General features: G+C 36.2%; 1 protein-coding gene across 1 annotated transcript in view; it reads left to right on the plus strand.

Annotated features, from left to right (window-relative positions):
- LOC149566614 (putative serine protease EDA2) overlaps window positions 1-24904 on the plus strand; it is a 97413-nt gene that overhangs the window by 21349 nt on the left and 51160 nt on the right. Inside the window, exons 4-9 of the mRNA XM_089819911.1 lie at window positions 660-842; window positions 1080-1196; window positions 2227-2280; window positions 2407-2478; window positions 20001-20109; window positions 20270-20366. Of these exons, the coding sequence (XP_089676037.1) occupies window positions 660-842; window positions 1080-1196; window positions 2227-2280; window positions 2407-2478; window positions 20001-20109; window positions 20270-20366 (632 nt within the window). The remainder of the gene's footprint in view (window positions 1-659; window positions 843-1079; window positions 1197-2226; window positions 2281-2406; window positions 2479-20000; window positions 20110-20269; window positions 20367-24904) is intronic.

Raw genomic sequence — 24904 nt, forward strand, 5'->3', positions numbered from 1 at the left:
AAATGGAGGTATATATTACAGATTCAAATAGAAATTATGAATGAAATTGATTTACCATTTCAATCTTCATTCTGGTTTTTGTGCTGTTGTTGATTAATTTGCCATTTCAATCATCATAGCAAGAATAAAAAAGGCTATAATAAATTGAAGTCTAAAAGATTGGAACAAAAATAACAGAAACACCAACCAAGGCAGCAAAGAGTACTAAATAGAGTTAAATTACTGGAGAAAATGCTACACCAAAAACAATTGATCTTCCTTGCCAGGCTTCATAGCATGATAGCACCACTCTCGTACCCCAGTTTTCAAAGAGTTCATCCTCTCTGAAACAATTTTTGACTAATTACAATGGTTTTCAAAGTATAATTTGGTGTTGGTGATTCCCTCATGAGATTTTTATCTCACGGACTTCCATTTATGTCAATATATATTGACATTTTGTATACTATTTCACTTTAAAATCTGGTGTAACAGTAGCAAAAATCTGCTCCAGTATGGGTTGGGTTTCTTAGCTACTTTCTTGCCATATGATAAATTTAGCATAATGCCAAGTCTGGCTTATTTCTTAATCTACCCTTTTATTTTGTCAGCTACTCTTTCATTTTTGACATTTTTAGTAGTCTGATATCAGTAACATTTTGGATTATTTTTTGGTGCAGGGAGAGATGAATAGAAAGCAAAACCTGTCAAATTATGAAAACTCTTGGTTCGTTTTTGGCGTGTCATACTCAGGAGCCCTTAGTGCATGGTTTCGCCTAAAGTTTCCTCACTTAACTTGTGGAAGCCTTGCAAGCTCAGCTGTTGTTCGTGCTGTCTACAACTTTCCAGACTTTGACAAGCAGGTTTTGAATAGCTCTACATTTTATGAATTCATAGCTTAGGCTATTTCATCTTTCTAAGATTAGAGGTTGACATGATATAATTGGACATGAGCATGCAGATGGTGACAACGAACTACTTGACTACTATTATCTGTCTCATCGGTGTATTTTTAATATATTTCTGAACCTCCATGTTCATAACATGAGTGTGCATTGAGAGCAAAAATGAATTGAGAATGGTTTTTTTTCAAATTTCAGATTGGGGAGTCAGCGGGGCCTTCGTGTAAAGAAGCATTGCAAGAAGTCACTAGGCTTGTTGAGCAGGGCTTATCGAATAATGCAAAAGCTCTGAAGTCTTTGTTTGGTGCAGAGAAGGTATGAGGAATGAACTTTCTCATAAATTTAAGTACAATGTTAAACTGTAGTTGGCTGTCCTTTAGAACCAAATATTCAATTTCAGATAATTGAAACAAGGTCAGGCATTCTGTATTATTTCCCACTTGTCTGCCTCCCCACCCCTGCTCCCCCTCGCACACATATTCAGACCTATGGTTCTCAAATGTATTACATTCATGATTTTGAAGCCACAGACTTCGATCTTGCCATCATATGTTCAACTGATTTTCAAACTATAAGTTTCATGAATCATTTGTTTAATTTGCATTTTGATTACTGGTTGTTTCAAAATTTCAGTTGTCGTAAGATTTTTTCTACAGACCATTAACGTAGAATTTTAGTATATGCATTAAACTAACAGTATTTTTAACAAATATCAATGCACAGAATTAAAGATGATTCGGTGTTGTCTCTAATTTGTTATTTTTCTAATCAATTTTATTAGTTGGATAACCTGCATATGTATATGAAGGAAATTTCATGGACAAAAATGTACAAAGGTCAATTCTCTTTCTCAGTGCAATAGTGATCGACTTATTACTCGTCCAAGCAATAGTACATAATCCAAAATGATTGAACAGTCCAGATAGTGCAACTGCATAATACAGAGTAAAAAGTAAATTTCAATGACTTATGAGTTCTTATTTCTATTAAATTGAGTTCAGTTAGAATACTTTTTTATTTATTGCAACTGAACATTCCTTACACTCTTTCTATTCTAGTTTATTTGCAAGGAGAATATCATTACAAGTGTATAAGTTTTTTATTTTTTTGGTGATCTTTGGATTTGTTTGACATGAATCAAGATGAGTTTTCAAATGGTATATTTATCTATTCTGGGAATTTTTTCATTCTTATAATTGGAAAAATATTCAAGATATTGAAAATGGATAGAATTTGGTGAACATTTCCCCTTTTGTGTTCTCAATTCTCTTTCTAAGGTTTTAGTATATATTGTATTTTGGAGAAATCTAATTGTAGAAATCTTATCTGTTTTATGACTTGTCAGATGAAAAATGATGGAGATTTTCTTTACATGCTAGCAGATGCTGCTGTAATGGCGGTATGTGTATCTGTCTATTTGCCTGATAAAGGTTCAATATCCAGTTATGATAGTGGAGCTGTCATGTGGAAATATATTGTTGATGCTCAGATTGAAATTCACTCTGTTTATGTTCTAATTCTGCAGTTCCAATATGGAAATCCAGACACACTTTGCTCTCCTCTTGTCAAAGCCAATGCATCAGGAAATGATCTGCTGGTATGCTTAACTCATGAATTTCCTTTGACTGGTATTTTTAATTCCTCCATTCTTGGCAGAAAAGGCCATTTCTGTAAAAGTAATGCCTCAAAAAGTTGAACCAACATATAAAATGATTTGTGCCTTTATTACATATTCTATGTATAAATCCATATTATAACTTGCAATTTGGTAAAAAGTAATCTTCAACAGTGAGGCCAAATAAGATGATCGATTTCTTTACCATGCCACACTAAAAAATATAAACTGAGTATTTTCCCTTCAGTTCTTGCAAAAACCATTGTTTTGAAAAAGTTCTAGATTCTGGGTTCATATTTGGCCTCTGGTTCGTGCCTTACAAGAAAAGTACATATTCTTGGTAGCTGTAGCTTGTAGTTGTGACCACTGCCAAGAAAATAGATGAAACAGTGAATCATTCCAGCCATCTTGAGGTCTTGCTTGGCAGCCTTTGGTGGCCATGACAGTACTCCTCCAAATTTCTTTTGTGCTTACCGTTAAGGTTGATTAGGTCTCTTTAACTGCTCTAAATGACCAGGGAATGTAGTCTTTCGAACATTCTTTCCGCAGATATACATTATGAATTGTTTGACTTATTCTCTTGGAGCCATTATGTCTTCTTGCACTTCCGAAGACATTGCTTAATTTTTGATTCTTGATCTTTTAAGAGAATGCATATCAACATTCCTAAAGCAGTGTACTTTGGGACAGGGGGACACTGGGACAAATTTTGGTGCAGGAAAAAAAAGGGCCTCAATTTTGGGACAATAACAGCAGGGGTTAACTTAAAATGCTAAGTATGTAAAGATGTTTCAATGTAACACACCAAATACAGTATACTTGACCATAGCAAAATTGCAACACAAACAAGAACCATTGATCATTCAACATGGTAACATAGTAACATTACATTTTCTAAACATGCTAAGTTACTGACACAAACATACATAGTAACATATGGATCATGTTCTAAACTTCTATCAAAAATTCAAAATTCATTTTTCAAATATGAAATATGATATATCATAAAAATGATCATGATTACAATGTGTAGAGTAGTGGGACATAATGAATCATGTTCAATATAAAAAATGAGTACAAAATGTCAAAATCTGAAATCATGTCAAAATGTAAGAATGGGAGGCCTCTAATCATCACCCAAGCCAAAGTCCTCATCACTAGAACTACTGGACTCAAAATCCTCATGGTCATGTTTCGCCAAAGGAACACCAACTAGCCCTAGGTCAACTTCTGTTACAATCTCCTCCTCATCAATTTGAGCTGGATCCTCTATCTCTACATCCCATTGTGCTGCTAGGCTCTCTTTGTACCTGCATGTCTTGCGATCTATAATACACGACACTGTGTACAACAACTAGCATCACTGCTCTTTTAGAGTTAAGTCTATTTCTCTTAACAGAGTGGATGAAGCTATAAGTAGGCCAGTTCCTCTCTGAAGTTGAGGAACTAGAAACCTAAGGTAGCAAACAAATGGTCATTGTGAGAAAATCAGAAAACTAAAACTCTAAATTTTATAAAATACCAAATAATAAATACTAAAATTTGACTAGGTTCTAAAGATGAGGGACTGCATACCTGAGAAAGGAATCAAGTGGCCAGTGTGGCAATCTTTGCCCCCTACGATCCATGACATTTCCACGACCATATGGAATGCTTTTGTGCCATAATTCTAATGTCTATCTTTGCCAAATCTGAGTATCCTAGAACATAATAAGTTGTAACATAATGTGATGTCTAACAAACATGCCCAATGGTAAAAAACTAAAGTTACTAATCTGTAATATTAATTATTCAATAATGAATATTGAATAACAATTACTTGTAAGAGTGACAAATACTGTCCACTCAGAGTGAATCTCATCAACAATCTCAGCATCAAACATCTTACCAGTGTACCAAAAGAACCCGACCTTCACCTAATCATCCTAAAGTGGTGTAACTCTACTAGGCCTAGACGTGTGCCATTTAGGATTCAGTACATAGGCAACCATGTGCAAATGAGTGTTCAACTTTTCCCACTTGGTGGGAATGAATGTTCTCAGTATAGAATGCTAGAGTGGGGTCTCTCTCCCGCACGACTACATTCATCTGGCAAAGCATGAAATTGATGCACTTATAAACCTCTCTAAGGGTAGGTGCATCCCCATCACCATATCTGATGACCTCAAAAACTAGAGGAATGACAGAGACTATATATTTTGCATCAATCCAAAACTGATCACTTTTCACTGTCTCCTTCACCCTCTTCCCCTGCTCTTTTTTGACTTAGCCCATTGATTCCATTCTTTTGGCATAACCATGAGTTACAGTGGCTATTGCAACTCAAACCTTCTCTCTGAGAGAATGTAATTTGATGCATATCTGGTCTCAACTTGTTTCAAGAACTTCTTCACGAAGCCCCTGAAGAGTGCACGTGAAGTGTGGTGATTGCAGATGTGCACCTCTCTAGCATCATTGACCGCTTGTTTAATCTAGTTAATTTGTCCTTAGTTTATTTTTCATATAATGAATACAAAATGGAGTCCACTAAGTATGTCTATAGGCTGCCTCAACAAGCTTCCCTACAACTTTGCACATGTGTTGCATCTGTCACTTTGCCACCAAATTTTGTGGCCAAGCCTCCTCAATGGCCTCCCTAAGGACATGAGACTAAAAATCAGCATCTTTACGATGCCTTGAACAATCAACTGCCCTCAGAAAGTATGGACCCTCAATGTATGTGACTATGATGTTGATGAGTTGACGGTGTCTAATGTCCCCCCACCCATCCATAATAATGCTGCAACCAATCACTATCCAATATGCCTTCATCTGCTCCATCTAAACCCCAATCTTGTTATACTGCCTATCCAAGATTGTGGTCCTCAATATGCTCTTAGTTGGTGGCACAAATGATGGCCCTCCATCATTTGCCACCATGGACATCATGTTCCTATAGTAAGGAGATTGAGCTACATGCAATGGGATGCCACTAGCAAAGAAGAATTCACCAATGGCATCGTTTAATTGATCCTTTACGTGCATGTTAAATAAATCAGCAATGGGGATAGTAGTAGTAGAACTTCCTGCCTTCCTTTTGCCCTTGCTTCTGTCCCTTGTTGAACTCTGAATGGATGAAGAAATGGAAGTTGAATTTCACAAATTTTCTGCTGTTTGATGCAAGATACATGTAGAAGTATCTCGCTGCCCCTGTAATTGTTGAGTAGGCTAAATCTGTTGCCTATCAGCCAAAGGTTTCGGCTTTGAAACCGCACTATCATCAAGAATCCCCCATAGTTTGTTTATTTCAGTTCTATATTTAACATTTTCAGAATTTGCAAGGAACTTGCATGAACTCACACTATATCCAGTCCAAAATAGGTGTGAATTAAATATAGTAATGCTGCCATACCATTATATGCCACAAATATTACATTTGCATTTCTGCGTGCCACCACTTGTAGCTGTAAATAGTGAAACTCTGATTGCAAATTGTTTTGGAGGGGACTTTGGATGATAAGAACCCCTGGCAAACTGTGCCAACATATCAGAGGGACAATCCATAGAAGGTGCTCCTAGTGCAACATAAGGAGGTTCATATCAGGCTTCTGGACAAACCCCCCCATGCTTACTTCCTTGACCCTAATGCTTAGTCTCATACTAATAATAAAGTTTCACTTTGACTTCCCTCATTCAATTCCATGTCTTCTCCACTTTGACTTCCCTCATATGTTTCCATGTATTCTCCACTTTGACTAGAGGCCATTTAAACACCACATTCACAAAATGATAGATTTCAGGAGGCCTAGTAGATAAATTGAAATAAGTTTCATTCTAACTTAATGACACAAAAATTTACATAATGCATTGAAATTTCAACAGCAACAATAAAAAACCATCAACAAGAATGTTAAACTCAAACAATGCATTGGAATTTCAACATTTAGCTTTAGAATTTTGTTTACAAAAGTGAAAATCTGAAAATAAAACAAAGAAAATAGTTAAAATCCTACCTTGTGCTTGATGAATCTTTGCATAATGGAATCTTCTTTCTCATTTTGCTCCTCTTGATCTTGCAATCACTTGAAAAATCACTCTCCAAGCTCTTATAAACTCTTCTTCACACCTTGCTTTTAGTTGTTGCAAAAAAGTGAATGCCAAATGAAGTATATAGGCCTAACGAAGGCTTAGAGTTCCCTGTATGGGACCCGCATCCTTTTAGGGTTTCATAGAAATCAATTAAAAAAACAATAATTAAAAAATAACTTTTTTTTAAAAAACTTTTTATAACTTGTCGTATGACCGTACACTTGTGTGTCCCCGGTACTGTTAAGGGATGCTTGAGAAGTCCCTAGGCACCATCCCTTGGTACACATCTCAGATTACTTGGACGGTATGGGGATGGGTGCGGTGGGGGTGTGACCACGTTTTGATCGTGGCAGGGGTGCTCAGGTGCGTGGCATATCCATACTAGGGATGTTCCTGCACTTGGTACTCTAGAGATTTTGCCCGGGTGCATGTCCCCAGGTTTCACAATTTTTAAGAGTTTATCTTATTTCCCTACAATTGCTGTGCATGTTTCGATGCATTTGATCTATCAATTTTTTTTCTTGGTTACAGATGTATATTTTATTAATAATAAAGAATTTTATGTAAGATAATCAACCATTAGAAACTTCTTGATAACCCCATCAAATCAAAAATCTCTCTCTTAAAGCCCTTCCCTAAAATCCACCCTGTCCTAACATCATTTACAAATATCAATTACAATGGCTTCATTTATAAATAGAAATTAAAGATGGCATTTTACTTGCACACAACTTGATCCACTTCAAACATTTACGTCACGCTCCTTTACATTTAAGATTTTAACATTTTAGCCACACTCCCATACCCAAAACAACACCCTAATTACATTCTCAACCCATAACCGACTTAGACAAATATCACCATCAATCTACACCAAACATAAACATGACAAAAACTAGTGACAATGACAGGCCTTTATATATCTAAATCAAAATTGTAAACTAGAACAAATGCCCATCTACACCTTGTTTGAGCACACCTTCCCTCGTTGGATCTCCTTCACTACAAAACTTGCAATTGAAAACCAACACCAACACACGGAAAAACACCCTCAGTCTCTAATCATCTCCTTGAACTTGTTCCATTCCCATCTCTTTCTAGTGCTTTTTTTGTCATCAACATTACCAGCCAACCCAATCAACATCAGTATAAACTTTTAGCTCAAAATTTCCTTCTTTCTTATGCCATAGACCATAGTCTTTTGTTCCTTTAAGATATTTAAATATCCTCTTTATTGTAGTCATATGTGTTTCCTTAGGATTAGAGGAAAATCTTGCAACAATACCAACTGCATGTACAACATAGTGCAACTTCCCAATCATTGATCTGTATTGTGTTTCATTTACTTTAGTAGTGTCATCTTCCTTTTATAGTTTGTAACACCATAGGTGTACCAATTGGCTTTGACTCATCTATACCAAATGTTTTCAAGATCTCCGTAATGTATTTAGATTGAGTCACATATATACCTCTTTGTGTTTGATGAACTTGTAGTCCAGTGAAAAATTTAATCTCACCAAACATAGACATCTCAAACTCCATACTCATTTGATCAACAAATGACTTGCATAACAAATCATTACCACCAGATATGAATTCATCAACAAATATCTCAGCAATTAAAACTTTTCTTCATCATTTCTTTTCAAATAAAATTACTGTTCTCACTAGTTCTCACAAATCCAATCTTAATCATATAAGAATGTAACCTTTCATACCATGCTATCGGTGCTTGTTTCAGTCCATACAAAGCTTTGTTTAACTTACATACCAGTTTCTTCTGATTAGGTTCAATGAATACTTTAGGTTGTTCAAGGTAGACTTCTTTTTCAAGTATTCTATTAAAAAATGCAGATTTTACATCCATTTGATATACCTCAAATTTCTTGTAACTAGCATAGGTAAGTAGGTTTTAGACTCCTTCCTATCTTGCAATAGGGGCAAAGGTCTCACCATAATCAATTCCTTCTTCTTGTGCATAACCTTTACAAACTAGTCTCACTTTGTTTCTAACAACCTCTCCTTTCTCATTCAATTTGTTCTTGAAAATCCACTTTATTCCTATTACACCCTTGTCTTTGGGTCTCTGTACAAGTGTCCATGTATTGTTTTCCTTAATTTGATCTATCTCCTCATTCATAGCAATGATCCAATCATTATTTTCAAGTGCAGCTTTCATAGTTCTAGGTTCAAAATCAACAATTAGACATGTATTATTCTTCAACTTACTTCTTGTCATGGCTCCAACACTTTTGTCTCTAATTATTTGATCTTGCGAGTGATGTCATCTCACATATTTTGCTAAAACTGGCTCATCTCTTTGATATCCAACATTCTCTTCACTCGGTTGGGGCTCAATGTTCAGCTCCGGTTGTTTTGTTTGTGGCTCGGTCAATGAATGAACTAGCTCGGTATTGCTTTGTTGTAACTCAATGTTTCTCTAGTGTTCCTCTGTTACTTTCTATTGTTGCTTGGTGTACCATTGCAATGACTTAGTTAAGTGTACAAGTGCTGTATTAGGTACATCATCATAGACTTATACAAACTTGTTGTAATCCTTAGGTTCTTTATTGCTTTCCTTATCATGTTTATCTGCAAACTCATCAACTCTAACATTTGCAATTTCAATTATTGTGTCAGTCATCTTGTTCCAACATTTACATGCCTTACTCCTAGTAGAGTAACCTAGGAATATACCTTCACCTCCTTTAGAATCAAATTTTCCACTTCTTACATCTTCATAAATATAACACTTACTCCCAAATATTTTGAAATAACTTATATTTAGTGTATGACCATACCATAGTTCATAGGGTCTCTTGTTTGTTCCTTTCTTCAACTGGACTTGGTTGAGACTATAAACAACAGTGCTAACAACTTCTCTCCAAAACATTTGTCCTACTCCTTTTTCAATCATAAGTGGTTTGGCACAATCAACGACATATCGACTTCTTTCTTTGCTACTCCATTCTGCTATGGTGTCCTAGGGGACAATTGTCTCTTGATTCCATGCTCAACACAAAAGTTAGTGAATTCATTAGACAAAAGCTCACCACCTTTACCAGATCTTAAGCATTTTAACTGTTTACTTGTTTCCTTCTCAACTCTAGCTTTATACCATTTGGACATATCACAAGCATGTGACTTTAGCTCCTTAAACATGACTCTCATCATTCTAGAATAGTCATCCACAGATAGTATGAAATATCTGTCTCCATAATAACTTTCTCTCATTGGTCCACATCAGTCAGTATGAACTAACTCCAAAATATCATTAGATGAATGTGCTTTGCTAGGAAAACTAGATTTAGTCATCTTACCAAGTTGACATTGTTTACACATAACATTGTCAAGTTTATCCAAGCTTGTTAAGCCTCTAACTTTCTTCTTTCAACTTCATTACATTTAAAACATGTAAGAGGTAATTTACCTTTTCCTATCGGTAACCTCCTTGCAAGCAATGCTTCAATATCATCCATATCATCATCTGATTTTGACTCACTTTCATTCTTACATTTCTTTTCTTTCTTTGAACTACCAATGGTTAGTAAAGCCTTGAACGAATTTCTAGGTGTAGGCACACTATTATCATAATTACTTAATTCAAATGCAGTCAAATGACCAACTAAACCATCAAGAGTAAGATCATTACCAAGCATAGCTCTGACTTCCTGAATTGCAGATACTTTGACAGCATAGATAGCTAAGAGAGTTCTAATAATTTTACTTATCACTGCAATGTTATTGATATCTCTTCCAACAACTTTGATTGCACTCGCAACTTCTTTGATTCAATTCACCTACTGCACAACATTTTCACCTTCTTTCATTCTCATGTCATCATATTTGCCTCTCAGACTTTCTGATTTAGCTCTTGATATATTCTCATCTTTACCATATACAAGTGCCAACTTGTCCCACATCTCTTTAGCATTAGTACAGTTCTTGATATCATCAAATTCTAAATCATTCAAAGAGGATGCAATCTCAATCATCAAACTGTTGTGTTCTTTCTTTTTGTTCATTTCATCCACAATCATAGGACTTGTAGGAGTAAAATATTCATTGTCTAGCCAATGTAGAACGTTATCTCCAACTCCAGATAAATGTAGCCTCATCTTGTTCTACCACGAGGAAAAGTTTTCCTTGTTCAGCTTAGGTACATCTCTCTTATACATCTTCAGATCTTTAGCTTAAGTCACTTTAAACTTTGTCTTCCAAGCACTAAGCTTTGATACCAATTGTTAGATTTAGATAATTGAGAGGGGAGGGGTGAATTAGTTATCTCTCAGGCTCTTGAAATACTTTTTCACAATCTCAACACTCTAAACATTCAAATCATTCACTTAGTGACCATATCCAACTTCATAAGACAAACTAAATCAATCATTACTTTCAACTTGTTAACTCACTATCTTAGTACATGCTGAGTATCATAAATATTTACTAGTTTCTACCAAATAACAAAATTAACTTTTAGTGTATACTGACTTTCACTATTAAGTGTGAAACATGAATAAACATACAATATCAAAATCATTTACACAATTTGACACAATTATTTAACGTGGAAACTCTGTAAAGGGAAAAACCACCTGGGAACCGACAACCCAAATTTTTTCACTCTTCTTTGTTAAAGGTTTACATGCACATTATTACATGTGACCTTGTTAGAGGATTTACACCAAAGATTAACTAGACCTTATCATTCCTTGATACTTCTAAAGAATGACCTGCTCTAAAGGACTTACAAGCATCACTAATTGATGTTACCATATAGGATTTCATAGACTGTTAGGTCCACTCAGTTAAGAGATTTTATTTGCTATAATGGTAAGAAAGTAACAACGAATTGCTCTGTTAGGTTTAGAACTACCTTGCTTGTTCAGATCTTTGTTTTGGTCACACACTTCCTTCTGATCTCATTCAGGCTGACCCATACTCTTCACAACTCAACTTAGCACTTCCTTTTGCTTGATCTTCACAATATAGCTCGTTCAGCTATAATTGTCCTCCGCTTTCTTCTTCTTTGTCTTCTTATAATTCCTTTTGGCATCAACAATAATGAACTTTGTGCTCATCCCTTAAATATTAATCTTCCTACTTCAACTCTTAATCTAATCCATCCATTTTGCCTCTTAAACATATCCGTTAGATCTTCATTCTGGTTAGGTTCATTATATGTGGTCGCTCGGTGAATATTGTTCTACCTCAAGGTTTGTGCTCATTTGAAAATAGCAAATCCCTTCCATATGATCATCTTTGAATTTATCCAACCATTGATTTCATAACTAACTTCATCCTTATCCTTTATGCTTCTCGAGCTTTCCTTATTTTCATCAAATGTCAGCCTTGGATCCATCCTATTCCTTCAGTTCTTTTCATGCCCGGTTAACACTAGATCTTCACTCGGGCAATACTAAGCTCTGTTAATATTTACTTCGCTTAGTAACAAATGTATTTCCTTCACTTCTTTCCTTGCGCTTGATAATAACTGTAATTGCTCGGGGACAACTGAAGTAGCTCAGTTATAACTGTAATCCTTCATTCACATAGCAAACTATCTTGTTCATACATGATCTCAATCACTTCATGTAAAACAATCAAACCAAATTTATATTGTCATAGTCCAATTCATTCAAGTGTCCATTGAATAGCGTACTCATACCAACATACTTCTTCAAATCCTCTTCATCAATCAAATGATATGTGACACTACTGAATTAGCATAATGTCTAACCAACTAAGGTTTGACATCAATGATAAAATAGCAACTAATATGACTCTTTCACATACAGTTACAACATTATCAATTGGAGCTAACAATATCCAACAAGGATGCCCTTGCAGTTCTCCCGTGATTATAGACTCCATAGGAAAGGTATTTGCAATAGGGTTCCCTAGCCGTTCTCCCTTAATTGTATAGCAGTAGGCTGCCCTCCTAACTATTCTCCCTTATTTGTGGTACAATAGGGTGCCCGCATGATTCTCCCTTAATTGCAGACTTTTTCTCATGTGTTTAATTTCATAGTGGATGGTAGATTTACTGCTACTCAAGTTTGGAAGCGATCAACTTGGGATGCAGATTTTTTTTTCATATTGGGACTCTTTTGTCCCAACGTGATCAAATTACTCCTCCCCTGGTGCACACTCCCTACCCACTATGTACAAAAGTGTCTAAATTCTTGTTTTAGCGACATTCCTCTTTTTTTCATATTTGATTCACTTGGAATCTTCCTTTAATGTGATCCTGAAAACAATAATTAGACCTTAAGATGAGAATTTCAATACATTAAAAAATATGATTTAAAATAAAAGAATTTCATAAAATTCTTCGTAAAATTCTAAAAACAAATAAAAAATGAACTTATCTCAAGATTTGAGTTCACAATGTTTTATGAATATATAACTATTTCTTCTTATTTATCTTTCAAGTTTGCGCTCTTGCAATAATATTCAGTGACTCTTTGCATATGATCACCATATGAATCCATCATGCTCCCCCTCTTAGCTGTGTTGCCAGGATTGTTATTCAAACCAGCCATAATCCTATGATTGATGTCCAGTTTCTTTCTTTCGTCTTTACTTCATTTTCATATGCAGATATTAGTTATAGTTTTACCCCATAGGATGGCAGGATCATGTTGTGATACCACTTGTAATGTCCCCTTTTGGGGTTTAGTTCTTATAATTTAGTTATAAAGTTATATTTAGAGAAAAGTATCACAAAAGATAGATTTAGCTTCATTGACTTGATAAAATCATTGTCCTCTATAAGCTTTTTTCATCATTTAATTCATTATTTTCCCACATTAAAATTTATACTAATGTTATTCATTATGTTTACCTTTATTGCTTATGTTTTTATCCTCACCTATAAATTGCTACTTTGTTTCCTTATTTCAACATTCATCTATCCCTTATTATGTGCTTAAATTGCTGATTAATTTACTTTAATCAATGTGTGCCTATTTCCTGAGACTGTTTCTAATTTGTGAATATACGAATTCCCTCACTCATACCACTTATTACCCCCCTTTACATTCTATTTAATCTTTCCACCCAATTTCGTGCCTTAGCTTTAATATCATATATATATGTTTTTTATATCCCTTAGGTTCTTTAATTTCTAATTCTTTTAGATTCTTTCTTATATCCTCATGGGATTTAATGGCTTCACTCCTATCTTATAATAACTACGATTCTTACTAATTTCTTGGTTTGACTTTAATATTCTTCTTAGATTCTGATATATTATTTTCTAATACTAATGTGCTCCATCTTATAAGTGTATATCATATATGTCACACCGTACACATTAAGTAATGTATAAATATGGGTGTGAGTTTAATTTAATAGCAACAACAGTTCATGTTCAATCCTCCTACCCAAAGGGCATTTCGATTTATGTTTTAATTATGTAATCGATTTATATGAAATATTATATTGGGATTGTAAATTATTAATGTTTATAATTGGAGAATAATTAGATATTACTTTTATCTTGAATATAATATAAATTTATGATTGACCTGAATAAAATGGATTACAAACATATATTTATAAAGTTGTCGATAATGTTATTGTGGACACTCAATGTTGATTCTCTTTTGATGATTGGAGAATGTAATGGTCCATAATATTGTAAGGTTTGTTCACGCCTAACCATCTTTGTGAGTTTATGCACTCATTATTATTCAATGATATATCTCAGTAATTATCATTCATGAAGGTATTATGTATATATATATATTTTAATCAATCATATATTATTATTACATATATTTTATTTTTATTTAGTATAATTGTGGGATTCCATTTTAGGAGGGGTCATGACACACTGATCCGATGTACTGTCATCTTGCATTCTCAATTCAGTAGGGTAGTGATCAGACCCCGTGATTGGAAGGATCTCAGCCTCACAAGTCCAGTGCTTATCAGCCCAGTTACTCGCCAACAAAAACTGGTCTTATTTCTAAGCTGTATTAAAAAATCCTTCCCTCCTATTAGTCCTTTTGAATTCCCCTATGTTAAAGGGCACCTGAACAAGCCTGTTATTCATAACAGTGATTGGAATCTTGCTGACTATACCGCCCCATCCAACCAGCTCCACCCAATTTATCAGAGGGACATAGGATGCCATTAAAGTACCTTCCCAAGATAAACATCTCATCATCAGACTGCCACCCCACCCCATCCCCCCCCCCCTCCCCCCCCCATAAAAAAAAACCTGACAACGCTTTCCATAATGCTCTTTTTTTGGTACAATTATTTGGTTCATAAAAATTAATCATGGAATATATTTTACACAGCAGTTTTGAATCCACCTGTAGCCATCCAAATTCCTAATCGGAGAAATAAGAATGTCCCCAAGAACAATCCCCACTTGATGGTCAGCCATTGCCAACAGTCCAGCAAGTTCAATGGTTCCAATATGTTTACCTGTATTAGTAAAAACCCAACCCCTGGTTTAACTGATCTATCTTGCCAATTTGTCTCATTCAGAGCATTCCCTTCCAAATTGATTTAAGGGCAATCCACAGAGCCACCATTAACTAAGTCCCCATTTCTCTCCATTTTGGGGTGAGTTTGCAGCCCTTTGAAGAAGCTGGCACTTAAATATTTAAGATATCATCCATATGAAAAAAGAAGAATAATCATTAGGCTAGCACGCCCTCTCTAAGGGATATGTATTCTTCCCAAACCCAATTGGCTTTTGCACCTGACCTCATCTTTGTTTTGGCCTACATCATCACAACAATGTTAGCGTGGTAATAATGCTCAATGGTAATTGAACATTGGTTGTCATCATGGCATAGCTCCATTCCCACTAGATCATGGCCTGTTGGATTACTGATCAGTGATAATGATAGAACTTAAAATGTGATAAGAAGTTTTCCAATGTCCAACCAATCAATTGCTGCTTCTATGAAGTTGTAAACTTTTCCTTAGGATAAAGTTCGTATATTTAGATTTTTTGAGCAAGTAAGCTTTTATTGCTATCCTTCTAGCTCCATTCTCACTATATCATGGTCTGCTGGATTACTGATAATGATAGAATTTTTCCAAAATCCAACCAATCACTTGCTGCTTCTATGAAGTTGTAACCATTTCCTTAGGCTAAAGTTTGAATATTTAGATTTTTTGAGCAAGTAGGCTTTTAGTGCCATCCTTGTTGCTGAGGCTAGATGGAATGGGAAGTGGGTTGTTATTCGGAACCTCAGAGTTGTTATTCATGATTCTTCCCTTGATTGGGTTGGGAACTAAGGCCGACCCCCAAGGCCAAATGCTGATCTCTGCAGCAGTTGAAGGGTGAGAAGCCCCCTTCTAGCTCTTCCTTGTCAACTGCTGGAATGGTAATGCCACCTTTTGGTCCTTGCCGGTCTTTTTTAGGATGCTGTTGGCTCTGATGATATCCTTGTCATTGTTGAGACTCACAAGAGCCCCACTCTCCTTTGTGTGGCTTTGTTGGGTATCAATTGCTCTTTGTTTGTAGAGACAAGATCGGGTCTTTTGGCAGGGTTAGAGGCTCAGGTGGTGTTGCTTGCTTTATCCATGACCACCTTTTTGGGTACACCTCGCTTGTCCATTTCGACTCTTTGGCTAGAATCATGTGGGCCCATGATGTTGGCTTTGCCCCTCAGTCAGAGACATCTTTATTGCCGTTTTTTACGTCTCGTCGGCCACCTCACCTTATGCTATTCACAGCGTGGACGATGGGGACCCTTTCATGGACTTACATTAGTGCATTTCTAGATTCTTTCCCATGGGTGATATCATCATCCTAGGAGACTTCAATGTACGTACCAGAGCTATTAAGAGCTTGCTTCATGATCATGGGTTGGATTTGGTCTGTACCTCTGAGGTTGATCCTTCCAAGCTGAGCCTTCAGCACTCCTCCAAGGATTGTCAGGGGCATCTTATGTGCTACGAGGGTCATCTCCTTTAGTTTTGTGAGGTTGTTGACCTGGTGATCCTGAATGGGCTTCCTTTCTTTCTTGACTCTGAAATTTTTAACCTGTTGGCCTCATTGTGGGGGTGCGAGTGTTGTAGATATGCTCTCCCGTGCCTCCTTCACCATCATCCGCTTCACTATCTCTCACCTCCCCCTTGCTGACCATGCTTTGCTTAGTCTTTCTCTCTGCGCTTCCCCGCCTGCCCCCTCCGCACTCCTCCCCCTCTCCCCACTGAATCGATGCCCAGTCACATTTCCTTTCACTTCTTTTAGGGCGATTGTGACGTCTTCCTCCTCCATCTTAGACAATTCCTCCCTTAGACTCTTTCTCTGAATCTGCCGACACTTTTTCCATGTTCAACTGCTTCAACCCTTTCTCTCGTAGCCCCAAATGGAGGAAATCGTGTCCTATGAACCATTGGTTCGATGATGATTGCAAATCTTTCCACCTTTTGATTCTCTATGCTTTTACCTCTCGCTCACCTTCCTTTACACAATTGCGTCTCTCTTATCATTGTCTTAAACACAAGAAGCGACTGTTTGTTTCAGCCCAGTGCCAGTTTTTGTGCGCCTCCTTCTTGCACTCCCCCAAGCTTTTTTGGCGCACATTGTTCATTCCCCCCCTCTCTACCTTGGACCACAACTCCCTTGTCACCCATACCTTCACTCTTTATGATGTCACTGATCAACCCTCCCTTCATTTCACTCCCACAATCTATTGCTGCCTCTTCACCTTCTCCAACATCAATGATGCTATCCGATTCATGAGCTGCAGTAGAGTTGCGGGTGAGGAAAGGTTCTAGGCAGAACTCTTCAAACTTGGCTATACAGTCTTGGGTTCCTTTCTTTTTGTGTTCTTTAACAGAGTGGTTTGCATTGGCTTTCCAGACACATAATTTACCTAATACATAAGGCTGGGCCAACTTCTGACCTTGACAATTACGGGACTATCATGATTGGGCACACTTTTGCTAGACTCTATGCAACCATGCTATAAACCGTTCTTTCTAGAGAGCTTGACAGGAGGGGTGGCATGCTGGTTTCCGTACTGACTTCCAGACTACAAATCACATCTTGACTCTTTGGACTATTATTGAGGAAGCTCGTCATCGCTCGGTAAAAGACTACTGTTGCTTCGTTGACTTTCGCAGAGCTTTCGACTCTGTTGCTAGGGAGGCTCAAAGACATTGGGATCTCCACTACTCTTTTGGCAACCATTATGAGGTTATATGAGTTGGTGGTAGGTAGATTTAGGACTCTGCATGGTTTCTTTGACCTAATTTTGAGCACCATCAAGGTGAAGTAGGAGTGTCCTCTTGCTCCCACTTTATTTGGTACCTATATTGATGAGCTTAAGGCCTTCCTTTGTATTCTTTGCTCCCCAACGATGGTTGTTGCTTGCATCAGGTCCTATTCTCCATTCTCCTTTTTGTGAATAATGTGGTTCTTTTGGCTTCCTCTCTAGAGAGACTTCAACAACTTATTGATGGTTTGGCCTCTTTCCGTGACTTGAGACAACTTGTAGTGAATATGCGGAAGACCTGGGTGATGGTCTATAATTTCCTAAAGACTTCTCACCTTCACTTCTATTTCTAGGGCACAAGATTGCGATTGCTTCTTCACAGACTTATCTTGGGGTGAAGTTCTTTGGTCCCTATTTTAGGTTGAGGCCTGCTATGCAACGTAGAGTTAGTAAAGGGCTTAGATCCCTCCCCACGCTTGAGAAACAATGTTTCAGACATCACTTTTAGGACACTATGTCCAAGTTGTCCCTCCTGGACTCCTTGTTCAAATCGATTGTTCTCTAGGGTTCTATTGTTTGGGGCCCATCTCTTCTTCATACTAATTAGACCTTCATCGAGAGGGCTCAGATTCTCCTCCTCCAGTGCACCATCATATACCATCGATCCACTCGTCACAATATTATTTTAATAGAGTTTGAGGCTCATCCGTTCAGTCTTGGAGCTATCTTTGACTTGGTCTAGTTCCTTCACCGTTTCTGTGGCTTTGCAGACTCAGCTGAGTGGCATCACAGATACTCCTACTTGGCCTACTGCTTGTCACCTTCCATCGCTCGTTTCGATCTTGGCGATAGAGCTCGTTGTTTGTTTGCGTAGGCCTTTGCCTTGTTGGGCTCGATTTTTATTGTGATTGATCACCTCCCTCCCTTTCAGTACTCTTTGGATGCCCCCGTCCACCTCCTTCCCTCTCAGCAAGAGCTGAATGGCCTTATTCATCTTGACATCTACAAACAATACATCAGTACAACCTGGTGCAGCCCTACTGATGGTCTTCGATTGAGGATGGCCTTCTCTGGTGAGCACTCTTTGAATGTCCAGGATGGTGTCATTGTGTGCCCCTAGTATTTGTCTTGGCGCTAGAACCATGCTTTCTACATTTCTTTGGGTTCTTTCTGTGTTGGTTTCCACTGTCTCTACATCCAGACTGACCACTAGATCGATAGGGTCGACCGGACTTGCTGTCTTTGTACCTTAGTTGAGGTTGAGACTGAGATTCACTTTATCTTTTGATGCCCCATCTACTATGAGATCAGAGGGAGGTAATACTGCTTGTTCAGAGAGTGCAGATTTCTTGTGTCCTTTTTCAGCTACACCGACTAGCATTGCTCGCTCATTACCTCTAGGAGGCTATGTGGCTCTAGGACCACACCTTATAGGCCCTTTTTGCTTCGAGGCAGGCTTTTGATCAGTTTATCACTTTCTTTTTCTTGCCAACACTCCTTTCCTAGGGTTCAAAGTGGCTGCCTGACCCTCCCACTTGCAGTCATACTAGGTGCATAAGGCCTCGCAGTGGGTATAGTCGGCAATGACACACTTCTAGTGATACTCTACGGCAGTCCAGCACGCTTCCTCGCCTTGGGTCCTATCCTTCAGTGCTGGATTTTTGCCCACCCAGAATGGACCCTTAGTCCTCCTGGGTGGGACACTTTGTTTGTTCTTTTTGTTTCTTTTTGGACACCATTTGGTGCTCCTGCTTGTGGCTGCTGCCCTTGTTGTATGCTTTTAGTCCCTTAGACCCTTGTGGTCTCTTGTTGGACATTAATTTTTTTATCTTATCTTATCTACCATTTCTTGTTGTAACTTCTGTAATGATTTGTACAGCAGTTTACAGCATTCCACTTAAAAGTTCATACAACCTGTTTCTACATGTCACAAGTATTTCATTCTTATACATCATAAGTAGCTTGTAATATCAATCTGCGTCTGTGTGTGTGTGTGTGTGTGTGAGAGAGAGAGAGAGAGAGAGAGAGAGAGAGAGAGAGAGTCTTTTCTGGGGTTCCATAAGATGTTTGTGCAGAATCCAGTGTAGTCTTTGAGTAAACTGCTACATTTTAAATTCTACAATATTGGATTCTTTTAATTCAAATTCGAAAATTTCTTTAGTAGCAAATAATAACTCTCTCTTCTCTCTGCTACTTTTTAAAAAATTTAACATGGCTGTATGTGTTTGGTTTTTATAGGATGTTTATGCAGAATATGTTAAAAACTTTTTCTTTGGGACTTCTGGAGTAAGCATTGAAACATACGACCAAGAATCATTGAAGAAGACCACTATCAGTGCAAAGAGTGGTAAGTGTCTAAGGAATGGCGGAATCTATGCTTGAGACTTCGATCTTATCATTAAAACTGCTGGATGCTATATTGTTCTTATTCTACTCTTTAATAGTAACATCTGCTGCCTAGCTATTCATTTTGCATAAAGTTTGAAATGTTCCTTCTGTTCTTTCAGGTGATCGGTTATGGTGGTATCAAGTTTGTACTGAAGTTGCATACTTTCAGGTTGCCCCATCAAATGATAGTGTACGCTCATCGAAAGTGGACATAAAGTAAAGGACTGTTTTTTGTTATCTTTTTGTGCTTGTCTGAGAGATGTATTATAACTAATCGTAAAGGCTTATAATATCTTCATAGTAATATGTGTTTGATAATACCTTGGAAATAGGAAACTAGCAAATCATGGGAATGTTGAAAAATAATTTCTTTATATCCTTTTGAAAAAAAAGACAGATGTTCCAGCCGTTCTATCATAAACACATTAGCTCAGTTTCTCATTCAAATTGGTTAAGTTTCTTAGCTAAGACACCTCAATTCATCTGTGTAAAGGCTAGTTATATAATCAAGTATTTATACATTTGAAACAGCATAACTGTAGGCTCTATGGATAGTTGTGCTTAATTCTGACTACTATTTCATGGATATGTCTGTGTATAACTTTGTCCTTTGCACAAGGAGGAAACATTTGTAGAGCAGTTGTACATATTTTTCTAAAGTGAATGCACCAATTGTAAAACAAAATAAGTAAATGGGTTGACCTAACAGGCAGAGAATAATTGAAGCAATATAATCAAACGGTGGCCTTTGTAGTATGTTAGCAATCAACCCATGCGCCTGCTAAATTTCATGGCTTCATGGAGTTTTGGAATGAGTAGACAGAGGGGATGAGTTCTAGGGATAGGGGGATCAATGACCTAAATCTATGGATGTTCGCTAATATAATATATAAAAATAAATATGTATTGTAAACATGTAATATGTACTATTTTTCAATATATTAGTATAAACATATTATTGACAATATGTAACTTTTCTGATTCATAATCTAATCCATAAATTTTAATGTTTAATATATATTAGATGCAACTAAAATAAATGATAAATATTATAAAAATAATATTTACTAATAAATATTTAAATATTAACTGCACCGCCCATATATTTGACACTAAATTCCAGTCTAGACAAAGGCAAGAACAAATGTAATGACTTTATAGCATATGTGAAAGATGAATTCTGAATGGTACAAAGTTATGTGGCTGCAGATGTAGATCCAATTAAGGGTTATCTAAGCACACAGCTAAAACAACTCTCAGACACAACCCATAGGGCAATAACAGCAAATCACACTGAGATGAATAATTTCAGATAAAAAAGACAGATGTTCCAGCCATTCTATCATAGACACATTAGCTCAGTTTCTCATTCAAATTGGTTAAGTTTCTTAGCTAAGACACCTCTATTCATCTTTGTAAAGGCTAGTTATATAATCAAGTATTTATACATTTGAACCAGCATAGCTGTAGGCTCTATGGATAGTTGTGCTTAATGCTGACTATTATTTCATGAATATTTCTGTGTATAACTTTGTCCTTCGCACAAGGAGGAAACATTTGTAGAGCAGTTGTACATATTTTTCTAAAGTGAATGCACCAATTATAAAACAAAATAAGTAAATGAGTTGATCTAGCAGGCAGAGAATAATTGAAGCAATATAATCAAACGGTGGCCTTTGTAGTATGTTACCAATCAACCCACACGCCTGCTAAATTTCATGGTTCCATGGAGTTTTTAAATGAGTAGAAAGAGGCGATGGGTTCTAGGGATGGGGGGATCAAGGACCTAAATCTATGAATGTTTGCTAATATAATATATAAAAATAAATATGTATTGAATACATGTAATATGTACTATTTTTCAATATTAGTATAAACATATTATTGATAATATGTAACTTTTCTGATTCATAATCTAATCCATAAATTTAAATGTTTAATATATATTATATGCAACTTAAATAATTGATAAATTTTAGAAAAATAATATTTACTAATAAATACTATAAAAATAATATTTACTAATAAATATTAAAATATTAACTGCACCACTCATATATTTGATATAAAATTCCACAGTCTAGACAAAAGCAAGAACAAATGTAAGGACTAAATAGCATATGTGAAAGATGAATCCTGAATGGTATAAAGTTATGTGGCTGCAGGTGTGGATCCAATTAAGGGCTATCTAAGCACACAGCTAAAACAACTCCCAGACACAATCCATAGGGGAATAATAGTAAATCAAATGAGATTAACAATTTGCAGATCAAAAAGACAGATGTTCCAGCCGTTCTATCATGGACACATTAGCTCAGTTTCTCATTCAAATTGGTTAAGTTTCTTAGCTAAGACAGCTCTATTCATCTGTGTAAAAGGCTAGTTACATAATCAAGTATTTATACATTTGAACCAGCATAACTGTAGGCTCTGTCGGACTATTATTTCATGAATATGTCTGTGTATAACTTTGTCCTTTGCACAAGGAGGAAACATTTGTAGAGCAGTTGTACATATTTTTGAATTTTTCTAAAGTGAATGCACTAATTATAAAACAAAATAAGTAAATGGGTTGACCTAGCAGTCAGAGAATAATTGAAGCAATATAATCAAACGGTGGGCTTTGTAGTATGTAATAAATCAACCCACGCGCCTGCTAAATTTCATGGTTCCATGGATTTTTGGAATGAGTAGACAGAGGGGATGGGTTCTAGGGATGGCGGGATCAAGGACCTAAATCTATGGATGTTTGCTAATATAATATATAAAAATAAATATGTACTGAATACATGTAATATGTACTATTTTTCAATATATTAGTATAAATTGATAATATGTAACTTTTCTGATTCATAATCTAATCCATAAATTTTAATGTTTAATATATATTATATGCAACTTAAATAATTGATAAATATTATAAAATTAATATTTACTAATAAATATTTAAATATTAACTACACTGCCCATATATTTGACACTAAATTCGACAGTTTAGACAAAAGCAAGAACAAATGTAATGACTTTATAGCATATGTGAAAGATGAATCCTGAATGGTACAAAGTTATGCGGCTGCAGGTGTGGATCCAATTAAGGGCTATCTAAAATCACAGCTAAAACAACTCTCAGACACAACCCACAGGGGAATAATAGCAAATAACACAGAGAAGTAAATTTATTGATTCAACAAATAGCTTCAAGAGCTTGGATGAATGCTAACCATTGGTATTTTGAAAAAATATTGTAGATCTTAGGTATGTCACTATCCTAATCTGCTTTCAACTCCCGAACTGCTACTAGATATTGTTGCTTCCTCAGAACTGCTCTTGTATCATATCAAGCTTGTATATTGATAGATGTGAAAATGGATCACGTTGATTGAAAATATACTATGGCATCAGAGGCAGGTGTGAGAACCAGTGGTCACGAAATCAAGTAATTTGATCTTTAATTGGCCTTTGGATTTTAAATTGTCATCTTATGTAGCATTCAGGCTCATTGGAATTGTTCAGGAAACCACATCTGATGTACATTGAGTAGTCTCAAATTTTAATGCAGCTCCTTACATGACACCTCTTAAGACACAGTACAAGGTAGGTAAGGATTGGAACTGGACCAACTTTCAAATACTTGGTGCAAAGTTCAAAAAGTGTACCATTATACATTGAATTGTAAAGTAGTGGTTCCTAGAGATAGGAAACATGAATGCAGTAATCAACATCACATGAAATTTTATTGGAATGTTTAAAATGTTTTTCTGGACTTGTGGTGCAAACTGCAATCCAATATTTTTAAAATTTGCAACTGCACATGCTAAATGTTGACTGGGTTTGCGGTTATAGTTATGAAGCTTTGTATCAATAAATATAAGTATAGCAAGATGTGGTGTCCAATACTTGACATACACCACTACAAAATATTTCAAAAACTAGAAAATAATGCATAAAACAACAAACATTAAAAGAAAATATTTCGGTCGATGCAAGCAGATTAGATTTCTGACCTTGCCCTTTCCCACATTTTGTTCAAAATCATGCATGATATCAGGGCAATTCTTGGCAAAACCATATGCTTTTCTGCTGCATTTAACGATTAATTGTTTGAAGGGAAGTAAACATTTATCCACAAAATTACAAACCATTTATTTGTTAATTTTTTTAACAAATGACATTGTTTAGCATAAATGATGCCATTGATATGTAACTATTGTGCCAAATTATGACATCTAATGCCTAAAATAGCTTGAGTGATGATGTCTTTGTCATTAACCTTGTAAATCATTAAAGAGTAATAAGGGTGAAAATTTATTTTGGATAGGCAATGACCCCCCACATCTTGCAAGATGGCTTAAAATGCTTTAGAAATAATGCTTGCTAAATTTCAATTCTTGAGTGGTGACAATTATGCAGCTTGGAAAACTAAAGTCTGAACTTACTCATGGTTGAATATCTTTAAGATGTTATTTTCTACATGATTAGATAAACTCAAATTGGTGACAATTGAAGATATGATAAGGCCAATTAAGAAGCCCAATTTGCATTCTTGTTTAAAGTTTCCAATAAGGCCCAACATAGCATTTGAACAACCACAATTGCCTAAATAGCTTGGGCTTGTCCCAAGATAGTATTGTTAGAATAAGATGCAAATATGTGCTTTAGAGATGTGATGTCACATATTTGAGAGATGTGTTGTCCTTGATGTCAACGTATTTCTTTGTCTGTGACAATGTTCTCATGATGTTTAGCGAGTTCAT

Source organism: Cupressus sempervirens, chromosome 3 (assembly GCF_028749045.1).
Source record: "Cupressus sempervirens isolate cs-2001-9-10 chromosome 3, ASM2874904v1, whole genome shotgun sequence".
NCBI lineage: Eukaryota > Viridiplantae > Streptophyta > Pinopsida > Cupressales > Cupressaceae > Cupressus > Cupressus sempervirens.